Source organism: Macadamia integrifolia, chromosome 9 (assembly GCF_013358625.1).
Source record: "Macadamia integrifolia cultivar HAES 741 chromosome 9, SCU_Mint_v3, whole genome shotgun sequence".
In the NCBI taxonomy this organism is placed as follows: domain Eukaryota; kingdom Viridiplantae; phylum Streptophyta; class Magnoliopsida; order Proteales; family Proteaceae; genus Macadamia; species Macadamia integrifolia.
The window spans coordinates 14864554-14888224 of NC_056565.1; the positions used below are offsets into that span (position 1 = coordinate 14864554).

The 23671-nt window shown below is 37.7% G+C and overlaps 1 protein-coding gene across 1 annotated transcript; it reads right to left on the bottom strand.

Moving 5' to 3' along the window:
* Window positions 1-9989: 9989 nt before the first annotated feature.
* LOC122089873 (L-ascorbate oxidase homolog) lies at window positions 9990-17950 on the bottom strand. Its single transcript, XM_042659617.1, has 8 exons — window positions 17727-17950; window positions 17523-17632; window positions 15058-15328; window positions 13611-13713; window positions 11559-11904; window positions 11066-11431; window positions 10848-10926; window positions 9990-10474 (listed from the first exon to the last, which is right to left on the bottom strand). Exons 1-8 carry the CDS (start codon window positions 17877-17879, stop codon window positions 10262-10264), a joined length of 1641 nt encoding a protein of 546 aa, XP_042515551.1. The 5' UTR covers window positions 17880-17950; the 3' UTR covers window positions 9990-10261.
* Between the last annotated feature and the right edge of the window lie 5721 nt (window positions 17951-23671).

A 23671-nucleotide genomic window follows, 5' to 3' on the forward strand; every position in this document is an offset into this window, starting at 1 on the left:
CCCCCCCCCCCCAACTTGCAACCCCCTTCCCCGATGCATACCACCCCTGCAACTTCCCTTCCCAACCCATGCACTCATCCCCACAAATCTTCGACCCGTTGCCTCCCTACCCCTCATATCTCTTATCTCCCTTTCCGCCCCTAATTTTGAGGTGAGCTTGAAACTAAAAAGAGACGTCCAATCCATGCATTGATTTTCTCCAACAGAAAACCAATATAATTCCCAAGTTTGTTGATATCTCTTCTTCACTTTTTTTTTTTTTAAATAAAAATTAAAAAGAGAAAGCATTAAGAAAGGATAGAGTTTATAATTATATCACATCCATCTAAGGTTTTGTTAGTTTTATTGTTCCTAGATTTAAAGCTATGCACTTGAGAGAAAGGACCACTTCGTTAGTAGGCCTAAACCAAAAATTAGTGTTGAGCATGATGTCGTGAACTTCCAAAAAGCGGGGTAAAATGATTAAAGGCCACAAAGTGGTACTTTTGTAAAAAATTAGATAATGTAATTCCTCAGAATCACTCCAGACTTCTAGCTTCCTCTGTCCTTTAGTCTGTGCCTGCTTCAAGCCATATAAAAAGCTCCTTGTGATTGCTTCGAAAACCTTTCTTGCCGTGAGATAGTTAGTAGTCAATGATACACATTTCCCGTTGACAATAATACAATAAAATCAAGCTGAAATATTTTTATAGAGGTTATGAGCAGCAATACAAACCAATGGTTGAAGAGCATTAGAAGGGATGCATGTGAGCTTGGATTCGGTTATAGTAGGTATTTCATGATTAACGGAATGAGAGTGTTTAAGAACCAAGTAAAAGGGTTTAGTATAGAGAAAGGATTTGTTTAGTTTTGTTAAACTAAGAACATTGCTAAAGTCACTTTAAAGGATTGAAGCAAAAATAAACAAATAGATGATAAGGTGTTTGAAATAGGGTGCCAAGAGATTCACAGATCTTAAACCTAGTGGGCAAAGCTAAATTCTCTTGGTGAAATCACAAGAGATGAAAGTATGCCTGACCGACTCATGATGATTTTGGAAGAAACCACAAAAGGAGTCGAGAGACTTCCATTTTCCCAACAAGTCCTTTGTAGGGATTCCTCCATTAGCCAGTCTCCAGAAAAAGTCTTAATTTTCGGATGTGTTTAGAGTTTCCAATAAAATCGCCAACAGTGTGAGCATAGATGTGAGCATGTAGACATTGTTTGAATTTCCAATTTGTCATATTTCTCACCACATTTCATAATTTTAGTAGCCAATTTAGTAGTGAGTACCCCTTTTTTTTTATAGGTGGCACCATCATGAATCATTCCTAGAATTTAGAGGGAGTTGTATAATATTATTGACAAAATTTAAAGGAAGAAAAGAGAATTTATAACATAATAATTCCTGAATCATAATAAGGATCTTTCTAATACACTATGAACCATTTCAATACAAGAGGGGAAACGACATACCATTCACCGTCGATGGCGTGTTGTTTCTAGCGGAGCTTGACGTAGTCATTGATGCCGTCCTTGCATGAATGAGCAACCTTCTTCTTCTTCAATGGAGGTAAGTTTTTGCCCTTAATATTTTCTCAATGCACTTCTCTAATGGGTGAGATTAGTACGTAACCATACAAGGGGGGACCTAGTCTCCTTTAATAACATAATGCTTATCTCCCATTAAGGTAGGCCAATCAATTAGAGAGCAAGTCTTCCCTATTTGCAACCAAACTAATATGGTAGGTATCCTTAATAGAATTCAAGATGATTGGCAATCAAATCAAATATTGGATTTCCATAATGGAACCCAATCAATGGTCAATTGGGACAAATAAGGAAAATAAATCCTATAAGAACATCATGAACTTTATTAAATTGGGGGGGGGGGGAGAGGAGGAGGGTAAAAGCAAGCATTGTAAACTACCTGAGTTTGGGATCCATGGATCATTCCACAAATCAGTATCCCGACCATTGCCAATTTTACGAAATATCATTTTGTTGAGGATGAGGAGGATACTTACAATACTGTTCCAGGTGATTGAACCTCTTTTCTTAAGAGTATTTGGATGGAAAATAGATCTATTGGGGAAGTATTTGTGAGTTAGAACTTGTACCCCAAGGGACTTATCTTCAGTGATCAATCTCCATCCAAGCTTGAGTAACAAAGTCCTATTTGTGGTTTCAGAGTCTCTGAATCCCAAACCACCAAGGAATTTAGGTGTGCATATTTTATGCCTATCAATTAGATGAGCTTTCCTCTTCTCATTCTCATCACATTCCAAAATCTCGCTTAGATTGAATCAAGTTTCTTGTAAAAAAAAAAAAAAAAAAAGGTTGTTACCTAGTGCACAAAGGCTTCCCGCACTTAAGTAGGGTTCTGGGAGGGTATATAGGTAGACAACCTTACCCCCTTTACGGAGAGGCTGGTTCCCAAGACTCAAACCCGCACCATTGCGCAGGTGGAAAGTGCCCTTTGCCATTGCTCCAAGCAACGACTCCTGAATCAAGTTTCTTGTATATAACCTAAAAGCAAAGCAAGACATTAGATAAGCCGGAATGGAAGATAAGACTGATTGAAGAAAGACAGATCTTCCTGCAAAAGAGAGGAGGTTAGCTTTCCAAGTAGAAATGCATCAGGAGCTGCTAGCTCTAGGATGGTATAGCTTTGGGAGCACTGGTTAAATATCTCTAGTTTTGCAACCATATAGACAGCAATCAAACTTGAACTGAAAGAATTTAGTTTTTATTAAATTGGAAAGGTGGTCCACGGATTGGGGGGGGGGGGGGAACTCCTCCTCTGGTTATTTCAATGGAGTTCTCTGTGTAACCCCTATTCATGTAGAAGATCAATATGGACCTTGGGACTTCCATGATGAGTCTTTTTTTTTATTGGATTGCTAAAGATGTCAAACATACTGAACACATCAGAAGCTTGTAAAGCTACATTGGCTTCTTTGGAAATGTTTCCAGTCTCTATTGAGATTTCTTGAGAGAGAGAGAGAGAGAGAGAGAAGGTGGGTTTAACACTAAAAAGTAGGGACAAATATAGCAGATTTCGTAGTAAAAAGTAGGGGACAAAAAGTAGTACATTGTTTGCTACAACTGACATGTATTATGTATTCCATACCATTATGTTTATTGCCATTTATCATCCAATGGCAAATATTACTACGTTATCAACTAATGGCCACTAAATGCTAGCATACCTTATTCCTAGGTAATCTGCTAGCAAGCCTAGCCTTTTCCTTCTCTTAATACTCTGGCTCAAGTCTATATTGTTTGTAAAGATGAACATTTAGTATTTATTGCCGCATTAGGCATTTACTTTGCTTCCAAAGGCTAAAGAAATGGATCAAAAAGGGAGGGGGAATTCTCCAATGGGCTATGCCACCTATTATTGTGAGGGAAGTGACATCTATCCCATTGCAAGCACCTACAATGTCATAATCACATTGGTTTACCATTTTCTCGATCACCTTTGATTTGTCTCTTTTCTATCCTTGTGACTAGTCTAATTTTGGTTGAAATTTTTGCTTCTCTTGAACTTCAAATTTATGTTGTTCTGACTTTGGTATTTCTATTATGTTTTGGCCTGCCTCACTAGAGCGCAGGAGCACCCTTTGTTCTACTGACTTTGTCTAAAATTGTTTCTTTTGAAATTCCTTTTGTATCTATATTTTATTAGCTTCAACCTGTTTTTACGAAGTTTATGTATTTGAAGCTCTGAGTGCATTTCTATATACATTGATAGTAATTACATGATCTGGTTGTTGGTTCGACCCAAAATGATCCTCTTGTTCCGCATAGATTTTTTTCGAACTTGAACAAACCCTATGTACTAATAACCTCCACCTAGGCTACAAATTTGGATGTAAAAATGTTTTTAATAATTAAGCATTTTCTTTTGCACTAAAAAGATGCCATTGTTGTCACCAAGCCATTCTTGGCAAGAAATAAAATGATGTCGATAAGCCATTGTTGTCAGACACATAGCTAAGCCTTGCCATCTCTCTATTTGTTGTAATGTTTTTTATCCGACTCATCTACAATGATTGACGCTCCAACAAGCGTCCAATGACTTGTTAATGCACGACACGTGTTCTCCGACGAATCCAATGGCTATCTATGAATAACCAATCTACACGTGCTCTTCGACGAATCCAATGGCTATTTATGAATAACCAATTTCCTTGCTGCTGAACAATTTCAGACTACAAGACAACCTGATCCAACAAGCATTAATAAACTCTTTCCCTCTATTTCTCTCTTCAAATCATTTGAAACCCTAACTTCACAGATGCATTGAGTAGGTTCAACATCCTATCCCTCTTAAACCATTTGAAAACCCATCTCCTTGCTGCTGAATTGAGATATGCTTCATCTCTCTCTCTCTCTCTCTCTCTCTCTCTTCAGACTACAAGACAACCTGATCCAACAAGCATTAATAGACTCTTTCCCTCTATTTCTCTGTTCAAATTATTTGAAACCCTAACTTCACAGATGCATTGAGTAGGTTCAACATCCTATCCCTCTTAAACCATTTGAAAACCCATCTCCTTGCTGCTGAATTGAGGTATGCTTCATCTCTCTCTCTCTCTCTCTCTCTCCCCCTCACATATGGATGATTTCAGAATTGATGGTAGATCTAGGTTTCGTGAACTGTTCTATTTTTCAAATTTCCTTTAGAAGGATAACAAGATTGAGAGTGTTAAAAGGATTGGAGTTGCAAAGCTTGAGTGGGTTAAAAGGACTGGGTTAAAAAGGCTATAGTTGAACCTTTATAAGCTGGGTATTGTTGTTTCTTCTCTGAAACTGCCCCGTTCATGCTTTTTTTCTTATGATACTGTAGAGTATTCTCATACTATTCTTCCTTGCAGGTTAATGCTTTGTTTCTTCTCTGAAAATGCCCCCTTCTATGTGGGGTTATCTTGATCAATTCTCTATGTGAAACTATAAAAACGAAGGTTGTTCTGCTTCAAACCTCTAAAATCTTTTCCATTTAATTGCATGATTTGTCTCTTTTCAAAGTGCCATAAATTTGAAGATTGATTTTCTAAGAGGTATCTGATGTGGGTGGGAGTACCAAAAAAAAAATATATATATATATATATATATATTGTTAGTGTGGGGAAAATAGAATACTGATTGGTATGGCATGCAAATTGATCTAGAGACTTCAGCATAAGATCTCCTCATCATGTATCAAAAGTTGGTTGTAATAAATTGGCTAACTAAAAGCTTGGGTTCATGTTCAGCTGGCCATATGCCTATGAAAATATTTTGGAATCTTAATGTCAATCAAAAGTTATTATTATTATTTTGGGTTGAGTCTATAGTGCATGTCATTTTCCTTTGTCCACATGTTGCAGCAAACTGATTCATGTCTTCCATTTGGTTCAGTCCAGATAACTTTAGTGGTACACACTTCACAAATTGTTTATTTCATATGCTTCTGAATTATGGATGCTCATAAAATCTTGGATAATTCATCCTTACCTCTGTCGGTATGTTTAAAAAGGACCCCTTCATACTTTTTTTTCTTCGATTATACTGTAGAGTGTTCTCACACTATTCTTCCTTCCGGGTTAAGGCTCTGTTTCTTCTTTTCCATTTTGACATTTACTATGTGGGATTATCTTGATCAAGTCTCTATGTGAAACTTAAAAAATGAAAGTTGCTCTACATCCTTTAGCCACTATAGAACATGGATGATATAATCTACTAGCTGTAATAAAAGTGGGGGCGAGAGGAGAGAAATTCCCATGACTATAATCTGCTAACTGTACATATCTATAATAAAGGTGATAAATATTACTGATTTTTTATTCTATGAATGTAATCACATGAGGTGTAGATTTTCAATCATTTACTTTGATTAATTGTTACTTCAATTACTCAATATTTTGGCTAAAAAAAATTAGAAGATTCAATAACTGCACATGATGAGAGCAAGCCTCATGTTGGTATGGTGTTTAATTCTGAGTAAGAGGCATATGATTTCTATAATAGATATGGAGGAACAAAGGTGTTTAGTGTCAGAAGAGATTTAATATATAAGAGTATCAAAATAACAGTACTATAACATCAAGGGTATTTGTATGTAATAAACAGGGAAAAATATCATATGCTTAATATTTCCATGTCATGACAAAATATGACATCTTGGGTTGCATAACATTTTTCTATAGTGACTGAACAAAATAGCACAAGAAATAATATGCAATAACAAAATCATATAATAGGCTAATGAGTTATGACTAAACCAAAAGTCACGAGAAGTAAAATCATAAATTATTAAACTTTATGGTTTTATTATGTACCAAACTAGTTAAGACTATAATAAACTATTTTATTATAAAATGTCTAAGTCAAAATAAAAACCAATGTTGTTTAGCAAAGTGACCGAGAAATGGCCCATAAAGAAAACCCATTTCATTTTATTTTAATTAACCTTAAGAAAAGGAGGGGTGGCTTAGGATACAAGCATAATAAGATTGAGACTTGAGACATAATAATGATCTGTCAGCCTCAACAATAATAGTATAATAAAACCCTCTTTTAACTTTATTTATTTATTAATTTATTAATTTTCTTATATTCTCTTCTTTAAATAGATTTCCGCCGCCCTTGCAAGTCGAATCAACACTGCATAGAGCGGCCAAAACAGAGAGTCGATGACCCTTAGAATTTGACGAACAAAGGTTTGGCTCCGGTGAACAAATCCCCCATAACAGACGTCGAAAAAACGACCCGTTATTCAAAGTATAAGGGGATAATGTTTGAGGTTTCAGGGGTTAAACGCTGCCGATTCCGGCCACTATGAGCTACAGCAGGTCTGGAAACTTTCCCATTGAAAAGACCAATTTGATCCCGGTGACCAATACGTCAGAGTTCAATGTCGGGAATAACCCTTGGATCTCAAGAGAGATTCTGACCTCCTAACGTTGATGGGCATACATGCAATTAAACGTTTGCAGCCATGACTACGAATTTTTTTTTTTAATTAATTCCAATCTAATTGATCTCTGTGACTTTCTAGAAGCCTAGAGTCACAGGTATGAGAAGCAATTTTGGAGGATATCAGCCATGGTTACGGCCAATGTACATAATAACCATTATTTTAAATTGAATCAGCTATCAGTACAGATAATAAAGTTTTAAAAAAAAATTACAGCCTATTGTCACCATGAATCCGCTTTGATACCATTGATAGAAAACATACTTGCAATACATCACATGAAGATCAGATAAACATGCAATAACGAATACATAGTCAGGTTTTAGACATACTTGAATCCATGACTGAAGAATTACAGCTCCTCAATGTCTTCTGGTATGCTTCTTGTACAACATGATCAATGTTGGTATGATCTACCCTCTTTCCCTTTTGCTTTAGATCGTTAGCCTCACTTAATGGGTTAGTGATAACTATATATAAGGGTGAGGGTAGGGACAAACCCTGCAAAGAAATTAGGGTTTCCTCCCCATTAAGGAAACAATACCTTAGGTCCACACAAAGTAATAAATATTTCATACCATTAAGGTGTGTTAACAGAATCCAATATCTCCATAGAGATCACTTACCAATAATATTGGATTATTTTGGCTTACTCCATCTGTAGTCAACACCACTAAATCGGTTTTGAAAACAAATCTTTGACTATGCTAGCCCACCTAATTGGAAATCTTACAGTTGAACCTACTCAACGCATTTGTAAAGTTAGGGTTTCAATTGATTTGAAGAGGGAAAGAGGAAAATAGAGGGAAAGAGTCCGTTAATGCTTGCTGGATCGGGTTTGTCTCATAGTCTGCAATCGTTCAGCAGCAAAGAGATGGGTCATTCATAGACAACAGTTGGATTCGTCAGTAAACACGTGTCGTGCATGGGTAAGTCATTGGACACTCATTGGAGCATTAGTAGTTGGAGATGAGCCGAATCTTAATATTTCACTGTGCAGTAGAACTACAAGGCAACAATCGAATGGATTGCAGCCAAAGAACTCAATGTTGCAAGAGAAAACATTGATTTAGGAGAAGAAAATAGTGTTTCTTTTTTGTGTGAAAGAAGAAAATAGTGTTAGGAATAACAAAAGATTGTGCATCAATAAACTTAAAAAGGGGAAGCCATTAGTTGTGTGTGCGTGTTATCAAATCTCTCTCATTTTTTCCCTTCCCTTTCTATGTATCTCTTGACTGGTTTCTTCAATCGAAGTGTAAATGCTAAAACCCCTTTCATTTGTTTTCACCCCATTAAAAATCGTAATTTTGTTGGAAAAGAGTGGATGTAGAGGAGAAATTGTACCAGAAATAGAGGTTTTGTGCCAAGAAGCTTAGAAGGGGAAGTATATTCGTGTTTTTTAAATCTCTCTCCGTGTCGCCTTCCCTTTCTAAGTATCCCCTATTGGTTTCTTCAATCCAAGTGTTAATGATAAAACTACTTTCTCCATCCAATGGTTTTCGTCCATTAGAACACTCATCAACGCAATAAATCTAGAGTGTAGTGATGAAGTAAGTATGGTGGAAGGTAGATCAACCAAGGAGCCACAGTTCCACTTCTCTCTTGCTAGCAATCTCTCATTTTCTTGTTTATATTTTTCTCTTTGTTTGTTCTTGTTTATATGAAGATGCTCTGTGATTAAAAGAAGCATATTGTTTGCAGAACCTGTACAAAAATGTGGTCAGGATTATGATAAACTTTCTTTCTTTTTTTTTTTGATAGCGAAAGTTTGATAGCTTCAATGAACATAAGAAGTGAGAGGGTTAATAAAGGGGAGGTGTGGGGGCTTATGAGTTGAGGGCTGGTGATTGCTTTTTAACAAGGAATGCTCATAAGGTGAAGAATTTTTAGGGATATAGAATTTTTAACAGGTGTGATGGACATTGGGATATTTTCTCTGATGGAGATCTTGATGCAGGAAATGCAGCAATTGAGTAAGATGAATCTATGTAACATCTTTTTGTTTATATTTACCAGAAAAAGGAAAAAAAATCCATTTGTTCTTTCTTTTCATAAAACTGTATTTACAATGATAGAAGTTTGATGTGGGTGTTTATGGTGAGAAATTATTATTTTCCTCAGGAATTTGTAAATCAATTTAAATTCAAAATCCTAACAACTCAGTGAGCACTTCGACTAATCGTTGGAGAGACTAACGCAGCAACCCATTGCCACGGTCTGAATTGAACCTAAGATCGTGTGCCTATCCACACAATCCTCAATTCGCTCTAACCATTTGGACAACCCACGTATGTGTAGTGTTCAAAAGATGATCAACGAGTATTCTCTTAATAACATATTTCATTTTATGTACCAGATGATCCTTATTATGAAATTGGTAAAGTAGTAGTGGAAGCATTAAGGTATTTGTTTCTGATAGTAGAGAGTAGGAAATATATATGGACGAAGATTTTAGGCTATATAAACCAATGACCCTATTAGGTAGATTACATATTAAGTAGTAAGCTTCATTAAAATAGTCCAAATGACCATTATTATTAAATTGCAAAAGTAGTAGTGAAAGTATTAAGGTATTTTGCCTTTGAAAGTATCGAATAAAAAATATCTATGGAAGAAGAATTTAGGCATAGTCGGCAGATTACCCATTAAAAATAATTTAACACCAAGATGTAATCTTGATAGGTACACAGTATAATAGTAAGCAACCTAAACCAATGGACATTTATTCTTATAATAAATAATGAATATTGATAGGCCATCATAAACCATTGCAATATGGTATCAAGAAGTAGTCAGTTTTACCATCGCTACCATCACAGATATACTTGTGCCGTTTCGCAAGATGTTAATGTAGCAAATCAACACAAGCTGCAGCGTTATCGTATGATCACATGCACTCGTAATAAGAAGACAATAATTTAGTTTCTTTCATCCTGAATCACATATCCAAACAGTGTTCACATTCTCAGTTAAGAATGCATTTTGTGTTTTGAGAATGGGAATGCATAGTAAAGTGCCTTAAAATGACTTCAAAGCTATATAAATCTTAGGAGTAACAAGTTCTTCCAATAATGAATATTTTAAATAATAGTGTCACAAAGGACATGATACTACAACATTACTTTATGGCAGAAAAAGAATGTGACCTCGAGTTGGGGTCATTTATACCTCTAATGGCGTGGGTGATTCTCTCCATCTCCACTTGAGCCGAGTAAACCACACGAAAATAAGATATTTGAGTGCAGTGGGGGAGTGGGGGAGTGTTTTAGCTTATCCAAGAAAGTTTTTACCTACCAAGTTCTACATATCCCTGGTTCATCAGAGTGGTCGAGTGCGTCGCCCACTGGCCCTGCCACACGTAAGTGCATTCCTTGGGATAGGGTACTCGTCCCTAATAGACTCCACAGGTGAGTAGACACGCATATAAAATTGTTGCCCAAGGTACTGTCTTGCCCAGAACTCTGACCTCAAGTTCCACATTCCCACATTATCAAGTGCAACATAAATAGCCGTCCATGAATTAGGATATACCTGCAATTACATCAGCCATATCCATATCAATCAAAGGTTTAATGCATATTACATCATATATATTACGCTTTGAAAATTAAAGATTACTCGCCAACTTGTCAACCAAACAGCTCTTACGATCCCATAACAATCATAGGGGGGTTGATCCCACATTGGTTATGAAAGAAAGTGGATTGATATGGTCTTGAATTTCCTCACCTTATAAGCCAGTTTATAGGGTCGAGTTCTTTCAAGGTTTGTATCAACTTGTTTGTTTGTTATATCAAATAAGCTCTTGAGTTCATTTTTGCTAAATATATGGGACCAAGGTTTATCAGTCTCTGTTTTATGTTTGGTTCAAATTGTGTCTAAGAAAGCCAATTTTATCTCTCACCTGGATGGTGCAGCGAGCAACTCCATCCCTGAGATTGTACCGCAGCCTACTAGCCGGAGTCCACTGCCCTCCATCCATTCTGCAACACAATTACACAAACCAAGAGGGAAACTGAATAATAAGCAGAGCCCACAGCAATGCCTAAAAATTGATCCATCCCCATGTGATCTAATCAAAACTACACTACACTAATGCCCCTTATCAGGATCCTTACGTACCCAACAACGAAGAATGAGTAACCATCAAAGTGCCAACTCTGGATGATGTTCTCCTTGTTCTGGAACACAATTTCAATGTATGCTCGGAAATCAGCAGCCATAACTGATGTGTCCAAGTACAATCCTCCGCCAGTTGGTTTATCGGAGATGCTACCAAGGCGAAATACACCTCCAATCTTGAAGTGATCAGCAATCTTTAGGGGTGTGTCAGCAGGGACAAAGGACACACTATTGACTCCATATCTCTGCTTCCCGTTGACAGGACCAGCAGAGTTGGCAAGAATGATGGTTCGTGTAGTGTTGACGAGGCCATAGTGGTATGAGCCTTGAGGGTTTGGCCTTGGTCCACTTGCTGTGAGATTAGTCCTGAATCATACATGGAAAAATACTACTTAGCATTGATCAAGCCACAAATTTATAAGACCAGTGTTTAACTTTACCAGGTTCCCAAAAGTCATCATCAATGAGATGGCTTATTAGTCATTACTATTACCTGATAGAGCGAGCTTGGTTGAGGGACCAGTCGATTTGGGTGGTAGGTCCACCTGGGGGTGGGCCCTTCACGGGACCAGCGGAATTGCTGTAACGGAGAATGGCAGTACTAGTGAGGATCTTAGTGGTGAAACGAGTGGAGACAGCAATGTAGTAGTCTTGAGCGGGCTGATCAGCAGTCACAAGAACAGAGTAGGACTGTCCGACATGGACATCCAAGGAGGAGAAGGTGGTCTGCAGAGTGTGTGTTCCCTCAACTTCCACCAGCTTCAAAGTGTGGCCCTGGATCCTGAAGTTTAGTGAATTCTCCAACCCCACATTTGAAATCCTGAACCTGTAAGTTTTTCCTGCACAACAAAATGAAAAAAATGCATGACCACTATGTTTTGTACTTTGTCAAAATTACATTAGACCAGTTGGAGAGCTATATGCTGGTTCTTTGTTGCATTCCTATTTGCTTAAATGACTTTACAAACAACAACAAACTCAGCCTTATCCCAACTTAATGGGGTCGGCTACATGGATCCGTGCAAAAACAGAGTAGGAGAAATGAAAATAAAAGGAAAGAAGCTCAGCACCAGCAAGTTCGGAAAATCTCAGCTAGATGAGGCAAAATGGAACAGGTTGATAGAATTGTATGATCCTAACCATGTTTAACATCTGTTCTTGATCATGCAGCGATGCCTAATGACCTTCACAAAGGTTGGCAATGGTACAATCCAAAATTGTACCAGGATCTTAGCCAAGGCTAAGTACTAAGGTCCTATGCTAGCAAATAAGCTGGGTAACTAGGTTATTTGACTATCTGAAATTGGATGTTTGTCTTGTAAGATCAGACCCTGTTTCTTTTCACCCTTGGTGAAGAGAGAATCTCTTAACCATGCTCTCCGACTCTCTGATTAGATTGGGAGAGAGTGGATGGGAGATAACAATGGCATTCAACTTTCATAGAGTCCAATCAGTGGATCAAATCACAAATGGGTGAAGAAAAACTTAATCCAATGAATGAAAAGAAAAGAACAATAAGAATAGGTGAAATTTTCTTTCATCCACTGATGGAGGGTCTTAATTACTCTACCACCACTAAATACAGGTTCAAAATGCCTTTCACTATTCCCAAAGTCCCATTTGACAGCCAAAAAAGGGGGGTTGGTTAAGGGATTCTCGGTACATAGGAATATATTCTACTTATTCTCATAGGCCAAGTTTTTTTTTTTTCCACTATTTATGGGTTCCGACACTTTGATGTTGACTTCGAGAGCAATGCCAAGGGCACTTTTAAGATCTGTCAAATAGGGGGAGTCATTATGAGATCGCAGTAGTAGATTCTTTTTAAACCCATGGTGAAGAAAAATTTCTCCTATTCATAATTTCTTGTTGTTTGTTCGTTAATAAATAATAAATTAAGGACCAAGTTTTCCTGAGGCCACAGTGACCTGGCACGTTAGGGGGGAGATTAGAGGGGAGATAGGAGGGTCACATCTTGACTGTGTTTCAATGCTCAGGGAAGGAAAACTTTGTCCAACAATAAAAATAATAATAATAAATAAATAAAATTAAAGTTATCTTAAAAAGAAGGGAAAAAAAATAGTACTTAAGAGTTTTCTTTCCAAACACGACAAAATTTAGTGAAAAGAAATTCAAAAATTTTGAATTTGAGGAGAGATATACACATTATTATGTTGTTTCTTTTCTTTTCTTGGTATCCAAACATAGCCTTAAGTGAAAGTTTTTCTCCATGCATGGTGAAGGACTTACCCATGAATCTCTAAGGTCATCATGACTCTCCACTATATGATGGAGCTGCAAAATGCCATTCATTAATCACAAACGCCCATCCAAATGCAATGATGGCATCTTAAACCTTGTTGTCCTTTCATTTATTACATTTTCTAACCAAACAAACAGGGCCAGGCAACTTGGACATGGGCAGGAATCTCAAATTCAATCTGCCCAAATCCAAATTGGACTACTTTACAGTTCACAGTTCACACCTTATATATATGTGGAAAACAATAATGTGATCGATGTAGTATTAAGAATTCAGCACTACCTTGTACCACCGTGAAAGATACACCATTAGATCCACGACCGTTGATGAGGATCCCATCAGGAAAAGGTATCCTATGACCAGCATCCAAGACCTTCTTCAGGGTCTGAAACATAGACAAATAACATAACTCATCACCATCTTTATATTAACTATCCATGTTTGTCACATTTATTATCAATGCAACACTCTTAACCCATAAAGTTTTGATAAATATAACGACTTTTTGAAGAATATATAACGAAAAAGAAGCCTAAAGTGTGGCCTTGTGCCTAGACCCTGGGGGGTGGGGAAATGATTGTCCTGCCTCTCCTGAAATGTGGAAATTCCACCCATATTAATGATTGTGGTAATACTTCTATTAATCTCATGCTGGTGCAGGGCCACACTGCTTTTTAGGGAATAGTCTCCTAGAAGATAAATATATTTTGTGAAGCCGACAAAAAAAATCAAAAGAGCAGAGTAGATAAGTGACCATGATTCAACAATCCCATTGTTAATGTCTGGCAATGAACACATTGAAGTTCAAGTAATCCGGTTGGCATATAAGCGGGTTGACCCGGCCCGCATTCCATCCATGTGACGTGCACATGGGGTTGGCTACTGATTAGGCGGGCCCCATCATCCTTGTGGAACTTGGAGTCTTGGACTGTTGTGAGTTTTACTGTGGTAACAGGTGTTACAGGGCCCAGGGCCCCTTGTCCTGATTTAATGGCCACAAACATACCACGTGGATACAGAAAAGGGCAATGAGCTGGATACCGTGATAACAACTCCTGCCGACGCACTTTTATGATGGACGGACTCGATTGTATAATGGTCAAGTCAAAACTAACCATTTGGACGGCCACCACTCACCGACAGAAGCATGTGATCCTCCTTTCTCCAGTCCTTTTCCTTGTTTTTATCTCTTCCCTTGATTGGAGGGAAATGGAATTCTTCGTTCCACCGTATCCAGATTCCAGCACGGGTATGGTTTGAGCGCACGGAAACGGACCGGGTATCGGTCATCCAAAAACCGATATGATATTGAATCACCCTTATTGACTGAAATAACCCTGATCTCTTAAAAATACATTTTTTTAAATAGTTTTACCACAAGTCAGTTTGGCTCTTGAGTGTCCATCGTTCAGGTCTTGTCCATAATTATTGGGCGAGCACCACGTGCACAGGCAATGATCCAATGGCTCTTAGCGTTTTGTTTTCCATGCTTTCTCTTAAAATTTGAACACACGGCACTCGTCCAAGTAACTATGGACTGATCAGGACGGGGGTGCTTAGGAGACCAGACCATTCCTTACCATTGGACTGATTTAATAGTTATGAAACCGATACAGATCACCGATATGATATCAATACCTCAAACCAAAACCATGATAGGGGATAATTTCTAATTGTTTTCAATATTGACCCACAAAACATTCAAAAAAACAGTTGGTTTAAGAATTACCGTGTGGTTAGCCTTGTACCAATCTCCAATGAGGACAGTGTAATCGCCGGCGGGATCAGGGAAAGGTACCGGAATAAGGGGACGGCTGAGGATCCTGATACCACCAAATCCACCGGCAGCCTTGTGTAAGGCGAGGGAGGGGAAGTAGAAGAAGCTACCAATCTGGTCCTTCACCTGCAATATGTATGTGAAGTTCCTTCCCGGCGGGATAGGACAGTTTGTTCCGTAAACACCGTCTTCCCATGAATTCCTCCTCTGCAAAACTCCGTTCCTGTTTTGTTTACAAACCCAAAATCACGTACAATCAGATAAACGAATCCATTAAAGTTTGGAACGCCACCACAGTTCAAAATTATCACAGTACTATCTTGTCTGTGGCAGATTACCCGTGTCCCGAGTCCCTCCTCCTTCCACACTGATCTCGTCAGCCATTTTCACTAGTGAATTTCTGATGGTAACGTATTGTCGTTATATTTTAGTCTTTACAGACTTTACAGATACAACAAACGGCGGACCCAACTGGAAAGTTTCACTTTTATTTATTAAAACTTTGGGCAAGGAAATGATACCCGGTTGTGCTGTCACTGTGACGGTGTACAGACCAATGTGAGGACATGCAGGTATTTTCAGTACATGCAATCGGGCAGTATGATCTTTTCCTACAAACCGGTATCTTTCTTTCTCCTTACAACTGTTTTCAGATAAAGAATTGAAGAGAGAGAGAGAAACATCTTTAATACACATAAAAGACAACATAGTTATTTCACACATGTTGTATTTGAACATTTCATATTTTCATTCATCTTCATAGAGTTCATGGAGTATAGAGTGATTTCATAGCTGGGGTGGCTTGTGGGGTGATCATAGTGCTCAGGTCCTCCCAACCATGGAATCACTCTATGGTCCATGGGACCTATGGAGAGGATTCCATAGAGCCCATGGACCATAGAGTGATCTCACAGCTAGGGTGACTTTAAGACGTGTGCTCAGGTCCTCCTAGTCGTGGAATGACTCTATGATCCATAGGATCTATGGAGAGAATTCCATAAAACCCATGGACCACAGAGTGATCTCACAACTAGGGTGATTGAGTGACCTTGAGACGTGTGTTGAAGTATTCCCAGCCATGAATCACCCTATTGTCCAGGGGACTTTTGGAGAGAACCTGCCAAACCAGTATGTTATTTTTCATTTTAATGGACAATGACCACCACGCCTTTATCTCGGCGTGCGAGCCCATGGGCAGAAAATATTTACCAACATAATAAAAAAGAAAAATAATGAACCCGTGATCAAATGAGTTGCTTTATTCCATCATAAACACCCGCCGACATTATTTTTTCGCCTATCCTTTATTCAATCCCATTCCACCTTCAAGGCGGGCTCACAGGAAAAACCCCGCTAATAAGTAATAACCCAAAAGAGAGAAAAAGAGAGAAAAAGAGAGAACACGAGAAGTTACCAAATCCTACCGGGACCCATATTTCTCAAAAGAAAAATAAAGAAAATAGAGTGGGACCAAAAATCAAGGTTTCGGTTGATCGGGGTGATGTGGTTCTACATAGATCCTACAGTGCCATACAAAAAACATGCCCTTAAGCATGTGACCTTTTTTGAAAAAACCGGAATAAGAAATCTGTTAGGTTGGTAGAAAGATATGTGCGGCACATGGATAATGGATCACACTTGAATGCATAGCTTAAGCTAATGCAATGTTTGGCTGTAAAGAAATAAATAAAAAAAAAATATTTCAAGTATCCACCCCTATTGATGCTTAGGTAGTTTCGTGTGCGTGCGCTCCTATTCGCCCTAGAGGCCACGCTGCCATTTAGATCAGAGGATGAGGTTCACAGGTTGGGCACGACAATCAGTATCTGACTTCTGACCCTCTCATCGAAGACAGGACTAGAACAACAAAGCTCAGACTGACCGGATCACGAAACAGCAGGCCTATACCCATCTTAGTGACGTCAGACTAGTATACCATCACGTATACATTTTGTTTTCTACTGGGGCCCACGTATTACGTATACTTTACTGTAGGGTTCTGTTTAACACTACACCGCCCAACGAAAATAAAGTAAATGGCATTAAGGTATAAAAGTCCACAAAAAGCCAATGCCACGGATCTAAGCATCTGACATTACTCAAATCTTAGCGGGAAAAGAGAAATTAAAAATAAAAAATAAAAAATAACAGAATTTCTTTTCCCGGAAAAGTTTTTGAAAGAAAAAAAAAACAAAGATCTTAAACACAGCTGGACATGATCGATCCAAGTCCCCAAGTACGACTATGAGAAGACGATTAACGACAGGTAACATGGAAAATTGGAAAGTGAGGTATAGTGGGTGGAAAAGTTGTGTATTCCTTCCATCCACTCATTCTCTTGTCAGGATTCCGCATTATTAAGAGATTTTATTCCTTAATCCCAATACTAATTATCAAGTAGAGAGAGATTCACTGACCAAGAGAGGAGGAAGGGCTCCGGGAGGCTGTTGTAGACGTTTATGATAAGATTGTCATTTGTGACGGAGTAGATATCTGGACCGGGAAATTGGCCGTTGATGAGTATCCCCTGCATTGTGATTTCGAAGGAGACCGCACAGAGATTTAGAGAGAGAGAGAGGGATTGTGATGAGATCTTGAGTGGAATTGTAAGATATACTAACCTGTTGGCGAACACCTAGAGGATAAATGTCGCCATAAGTAACGTTCCAGGTGAAGAACCTGTAAGGATCCTCCGCACTAACAACAGCGATTAAAGAGACGGCGAAGAAGAAGAAGATGGCACGCTTTGTGCCATCCCCTAAATTTAGATACATTTTATGAAAAAGCAATGCAGATACAGAGAGAGAGAGAGAGAGAGGGGGGGGGGGGGGGGGGATGGGGGTTACTAGAAGAGGGTTTTGTTTCTGCTCTATTTAAGTTTTGTAGAGTGGAGAGAAATTTAAAAAGGAGTGGGAGATGGGGCCGCTGGGCTCAGCAGTCGGGAGGATGTACAACTGGAGTGTGTAAATGGGACTACTCCACTGCTTGTGATGAGAATGAATGATGAGAGAGAGAGACATTTAAGTGCGCTACAGACGAGACATATATAGTTGAAGTGTGGAGCTGTAAAAGAAAAAAAAAATGGGAAAATTGGTGTCGGTTGAGCTTGTTGAAGTGTGTCATGTGTACGTGAAGCGGTGGTAGGGTCCACCCACTCCGCATCTTTAGACCAACCAAACCGTGTCTCTCAGTATCTCACATGCCTCTTCTTTCATGTAATACTAATAAAACATTCTGTTGGATTTATTTGTAATATGTAAATAAATTAAATTATTAAAATTTTTATTTTTATGGATTATATTTTGAGAATTCACGACCTCTCTCTTTTCTATGTTTTAAGGGATTATGATAGAATCGAATTTTCCCATCTCTTTAACCACTCTAAGTCATTATTATGAGAATTGACTAGAGAGTGGTTATATATATATATATATATATTGGGAGACTAAAAGGGTCCTCTTCACCTTAATACGCACATTGTTTCCTTATTTCGTAGTGAGTATATGGATAACGTAGCCATCTCCATTGTTGTTACAAACAACTTTATTGATCAAAACCAAGAAGACCCATGGCTGCATCTTCATCCGCAAAAGGAAACGGTAAGATGGTGAACAATACCAAATTCCTACTTAACTCATTGTTGTATTTAAAGTGTATATGGATCATCCTCAGTTTATGTTTAGAAGACATGAATGCTCATCGTCTTTCACATTCTAAACCCCCCCCCAAAAAAAACACTTTTATCAAAACAAATAAATTCTAGCAACACCCGGTATTATGGCCAGATTCAATTGAATTCCCATCAAACCTGATTATGTCAGTCTATTTTTAATGGTTGAATGAGAAATAAAACCATTTTACTTTAATGAGTTATTAAACTAGAACTTGCAAAATTAAAATAATCAACTTACCCTTTAAAGGTATTGACTTTAAAAAAAAAAAATCCAAATGAATTTAAATAGTGGGTGGAAGGGGAATCCCTTCGGCCATCTTCTATCTCAATTCCTTCACTATTGTATAAAAAATTTGGGTATATTCAGCTCTAAGGTTTCACAGGATATGATTGATTTTGGTTGTAGAGGAGAAGCAACAACTCATCACTTTCTTCCATAATCATCTTCAATCTCTCTCTTCTTCCTTCCCATACATTACAAATCTCCTTCCCAACGAAAGGTTTTTATTTTTAATTTCTGGATTCTCGTTATGTTTTTCTGGCAACCACCTCAAAAGGTTTTGGTCGTATTTGACAATCCTTCATTCGCCAAGAGTTTGAGGTTTGGCTGCTGCTTCTTCGATTAGCCACTGTGAGCGGCCAGATTTGATTTCAGGGATTTAATATCATATGTTCAATTGATGTCTACAATTGGTTCTTGTTGGAATTGATAGAGTATGATATAGCAATGCTTCATCTGTAGTCTTGGGCAAAATCGATCAAAGTGGAAGGAGGTACCACCATCACAAGCAAACCCTATCTTTCCACTTTTGTTTTGGTGTTTAAAGGTTGAAGACAACTTCAACAAGAGATGAAGGGAAAGCCCCTTCCCTTGTTTTAGTTAATGGGTATAAGGGTCTATCCACAACCCTTAAAGGGTATATTGGGTATTTAGGACTTTTTTTATTTATTACATCATCATTAAATGGTGAATGACTAACGGACATAGACTAGTTGTAATAAAGATAAATGCAAGGGTGGTTCAAGTAAACTTTTCAAACTTTTTGGATGTCAAACACTTTGGCCATAGTACACATAGGATGTCCAAAAATATGTAATAACAATAAAACAATTTTCTTTTGGTTTTCTCGTTAAAAGAAGAAAAGAAAAAAAGAAAAAAAGAAAAAGGGAAACAGTTCCCTTGAAGACAATGTGGTCTTTGCACTAGCGTGAAGACCAATGGAACACACACAAAGGCATTAACAGTGGCGGGATTTTCATTTGTCATGGGGGCGGGTTGGTCATTTCAACTCTAGATATGTTTGGGTGTAGAGGCCACACTATATAGTAGGTTTCTTCTCCCCTCTCCCCAAAAGGAAAAATAAATGCCCAAACACAGGGGTGGATGTGAAAAAACCACGCTATCCCCCCTATGTGTACTAAAGATGCTCCTACAGGTGCTCTTATTGACTTGTGCATCTAGTGTTTCCTACACCATAGTGGCGGGATGGTTTTTTTTTTTTTTTTCATCCAGTAGGTATCTTTAATTCTTTATTGTGGTTAATCTAGAAGAATCAAAATCAAGTTATCTTTTGGCTTTCTTTCCTGGACCTCCTTATCACTATGAAAGCCTATGACTTCTTTGTGGCGTAAGGTTGGCTGGTTTGTGGTCCTTAGAATCGCACATCTTTTCCCACGCCCATATCTTATATTCCGCCATCTTTGCCCGTTATATGTTTGCATATTTACTAATTAGGCTTAGTGGAGCCAACGATCTTACGCTGGATGTGGTGCATGCGGTTATTCGGAATAATCAGGTCGATTTATTACAGCTATTAAGCAATTCGGGATGGGAAACTTCTTGCTAACTTCAATACTTAATTGGTTCTGTGTTTCAATACTTAATTGGTTCTGTGTTTAGATTGCCAGTGAATAATTGTGGGTCTAAATCAATTAGCTCTTCTGACCTTTTAGTTGAGGATGTACCTTAGTTAGTTTCTCAATTTTTTATTTTTTTTTTATTTTTAGAAAAAAATAATCCTATCAATTTAGTATTTCCTACCCTAGATATAGGTAGGCACGAAAAAACCATGTTACCCACCAATTCCTTGAGTTGAAGATGCTCCCATATGTCCTCCTATTGGCTCCGCATGCTGATATTGTCTATGCCAAACTGACAAGGTTATTCCTATTTGTTTTATATAGAGGCTTATAAAGTAGCTTTGATTTGTTTTATATACATTGTCAAAGAGGTGAGAGAAAACATTAGACAAGAAGTATAAGGGAAAGCTTGTGCTATGAGTTGTGTGTACATTTTGCTGAGATTAAGACTATATTTGTTTGTAAAGCAATTAATAAAAAGAAAAAGAATGAAAATTTACTTTTAAAAAAAAATGAATAGAAATTTTTAGCACCTTGTTTTACATATTTTTCTCAAATTGTTGAATCATTATCTCGTCACGTGACGTTTGTCCAAGTAACTATGGATCGATCTAAACGATAAACGCTAAGAAGAAGAGCCAAAATCCGAACAAAAATACCTTTATCATGAGTGATTATGGTAGTGAGAGAATAGAGAGAGTTCGATTGGGACATAGTATTTTTTTTTTTTTTTTTAGGATATAATAATAATGACCTAAGTCTGATATAATTTTCCTTCACCCCTAATGGAGGAAAATTTCCTTCATTTCCTGACAAAACAAATATAGCCAAAAGCCGTTAATGAATATCGGCGGAGATTATATGTGTACGCGTGCTAATTTACCTCCTTAAGACTTTGGTTGCCAGCTTTCGGGCTTTCGAATCTTGTCACCAACTCCTGAATCCTGAGGGCCCTACTGGAGCCCCTCTGATAAGATTTGAAATTAGAATATGCCAATCTTATGGTGCATCCAGCCTTGTCTTTGGTGTCTCCTATTACCTTTCATCCAAAAACTGCTAGAGTACACTGGTGGGGGAATAGTAATGAAATGAAAGGTAATAGTTGGAATTGCTTTGGAAAGCATGAAACTCTTAATAATGGGAAGCTCGCTTTAATTAAAAAAAATAAAGTGGTGTAGTAAATGAATGAGCAGTCCTCAGGAACCAATGAACCATCAATGTCTTATAATTTTGCATTCGCAAACACCAGAATGGACGGTGATTATTGCTTTAGAGGGCCCAAGTGGTTTTCAGGGGTAAAGTTTTCTGATTCACATTACCAACTTGCCAAATGCTTACTTGCGTATGGGATTGTAATAATTGCCAATTGATACGGTCAAATTGATTGCCTAGTAAGATAAGGACACGCGTCGTCCACCTGAACACGTGTCACCCACTTAATAGAGGCTGCAAGGACTCTACCACGTCAACCGCGTGAAGAGAATATCCCCCACCAAAGGGATAGGACGTATCCGAGTAGGACTCTAAAAGGAAAGGAGGTGGACCCGAGGAGGACTCCTCCAAGGGAAGGGGAAACCCTAAACCCTAAGAGCTATATAAGAGGGCCCGAGAGGAAAGTAGAAGGTAAGCATCAAAACCCACACCATTACTCCTGTAAAAAGACTATGCGGTCGATCTCTAACTTGAGTGTTGGAGGACTAACCCCGGATAAAGCTCTGGGCCTCTACCGTCTTTGCTTGTGTAGGACCAATTCATACAGATTTTCGACAGCAACACCAACTCAAGAAAGATGTAGTTGGAATAAAAAAAGGTCATTCATTGAATAAACAATTAAAATTGAAAAAGTCAAATCTATATTTAAAGAAAAAAAAAAAAAAAGAAGAAAAAAAAAAAAAAAAAAAAAAAAAAAAAAAAAAAAAAAAAAAAAAAAGAAGAAAGAAAGAAAGAAAGAAAGAAAGAAAGGGGATAAAGGTATGGGAAAAAAAATATATCTATAAACACTAGCTTAGCCCAGTAGTGATAACTTTAATTTAAAAAGTCGATGTTTAGAGGGAGAGAATTGTGGAATTGAACCTTGTCATATTCAGATGAATGGAAGTGTTGTGTATAGGAATATGTGGCCATTGGCCCTATTGGCACCCAATAAGTTGGCTAGCCATTAGCCATTGATCCTCTGTATGATAGAAGAAAAAAAATATGTCTCCACTAAAGATTTAACTATCGGTTTTGGTTGATACCGATATGATACTGATTTGGGATCAACTATATCAGTCTTGTTCGGATCGATCAATATTACCCTTATTTTTCATTAAAAAATAAGTTTTTTAGATGATTTTACCCTTGATGCAGATACGATACCTGAGCCCAGATCAGCCAGGTATCAAAATCGGTCTTAGCCGATACTGATATGATATGATACGATCGATCCAATACCGATACCTAAAACCATGATCTATACTACTTAGAGGCTGTGTTTGGTTTTACCAAGAAATGAATAAAATAGAAAAAAAATCAAAAGAATTTAAATTTAAAGAGATAGAAAAAACAACCATTTCATCACGATGCCATAAATTTTTTATTTTTTTCTATTCATTTCATGATGACTAAACTAAGCCTAAGAGTAGGGTTAATTAGGAAAGATGATGTTGTTAAATTATTACTTTTAATTTTCAAAAGGGAACAAGCTACAAAGTATTTTGGGGATGAACCTCTAGCTCACTATCAGGTAGCTTGGGTTCCAGTGTAAGTCCAAGGAAATCACTGGTTCAATCTTTTTACCTTTACCTTCTTGAAATATGGTAATTATAGAGTAATGGTTTGTAATACGTGTGGCTTAGTGGTTCCTTTGCTAGATCCTCATGGGTTTCTTGTCTAGTCCTTAGTAGATCTATCAGACATCAACAAGGGTCTTAAAAAAAAAAACTGCAAAATATTTTATATAATATCCTAACCTGATAGTTGAAAGTCCTGAGAATCTATTAAGGACAAGAAGGGGAAGTATGAAGGCTATGCTAGATTTGTATAGTCTATTGA

Coding starts and splice junctions, on each gene's coding strand:
- LOC122089873 (XM_042659617.1), bottom strand. CDS start 17,879: ATGTATCTAAATTTAGGGGATGGCACAAAGCGTGCCATCTTCTTCTTC. Junction 15,329..17,522: donor GAGCCCTTCCTCCTCTCTTG/GTCAGTGAATCT, acceptor TAAACAAAACAG/GAACGGAGTTTTGCAGAGGA. Junction 11,905..13,610: donor ATCTTTCACGGTGGTACAAG/GTAGTGCTGAAT, acceptor TTTGTTGTGCAG/GAAAAACTTACAGGTTCAGG.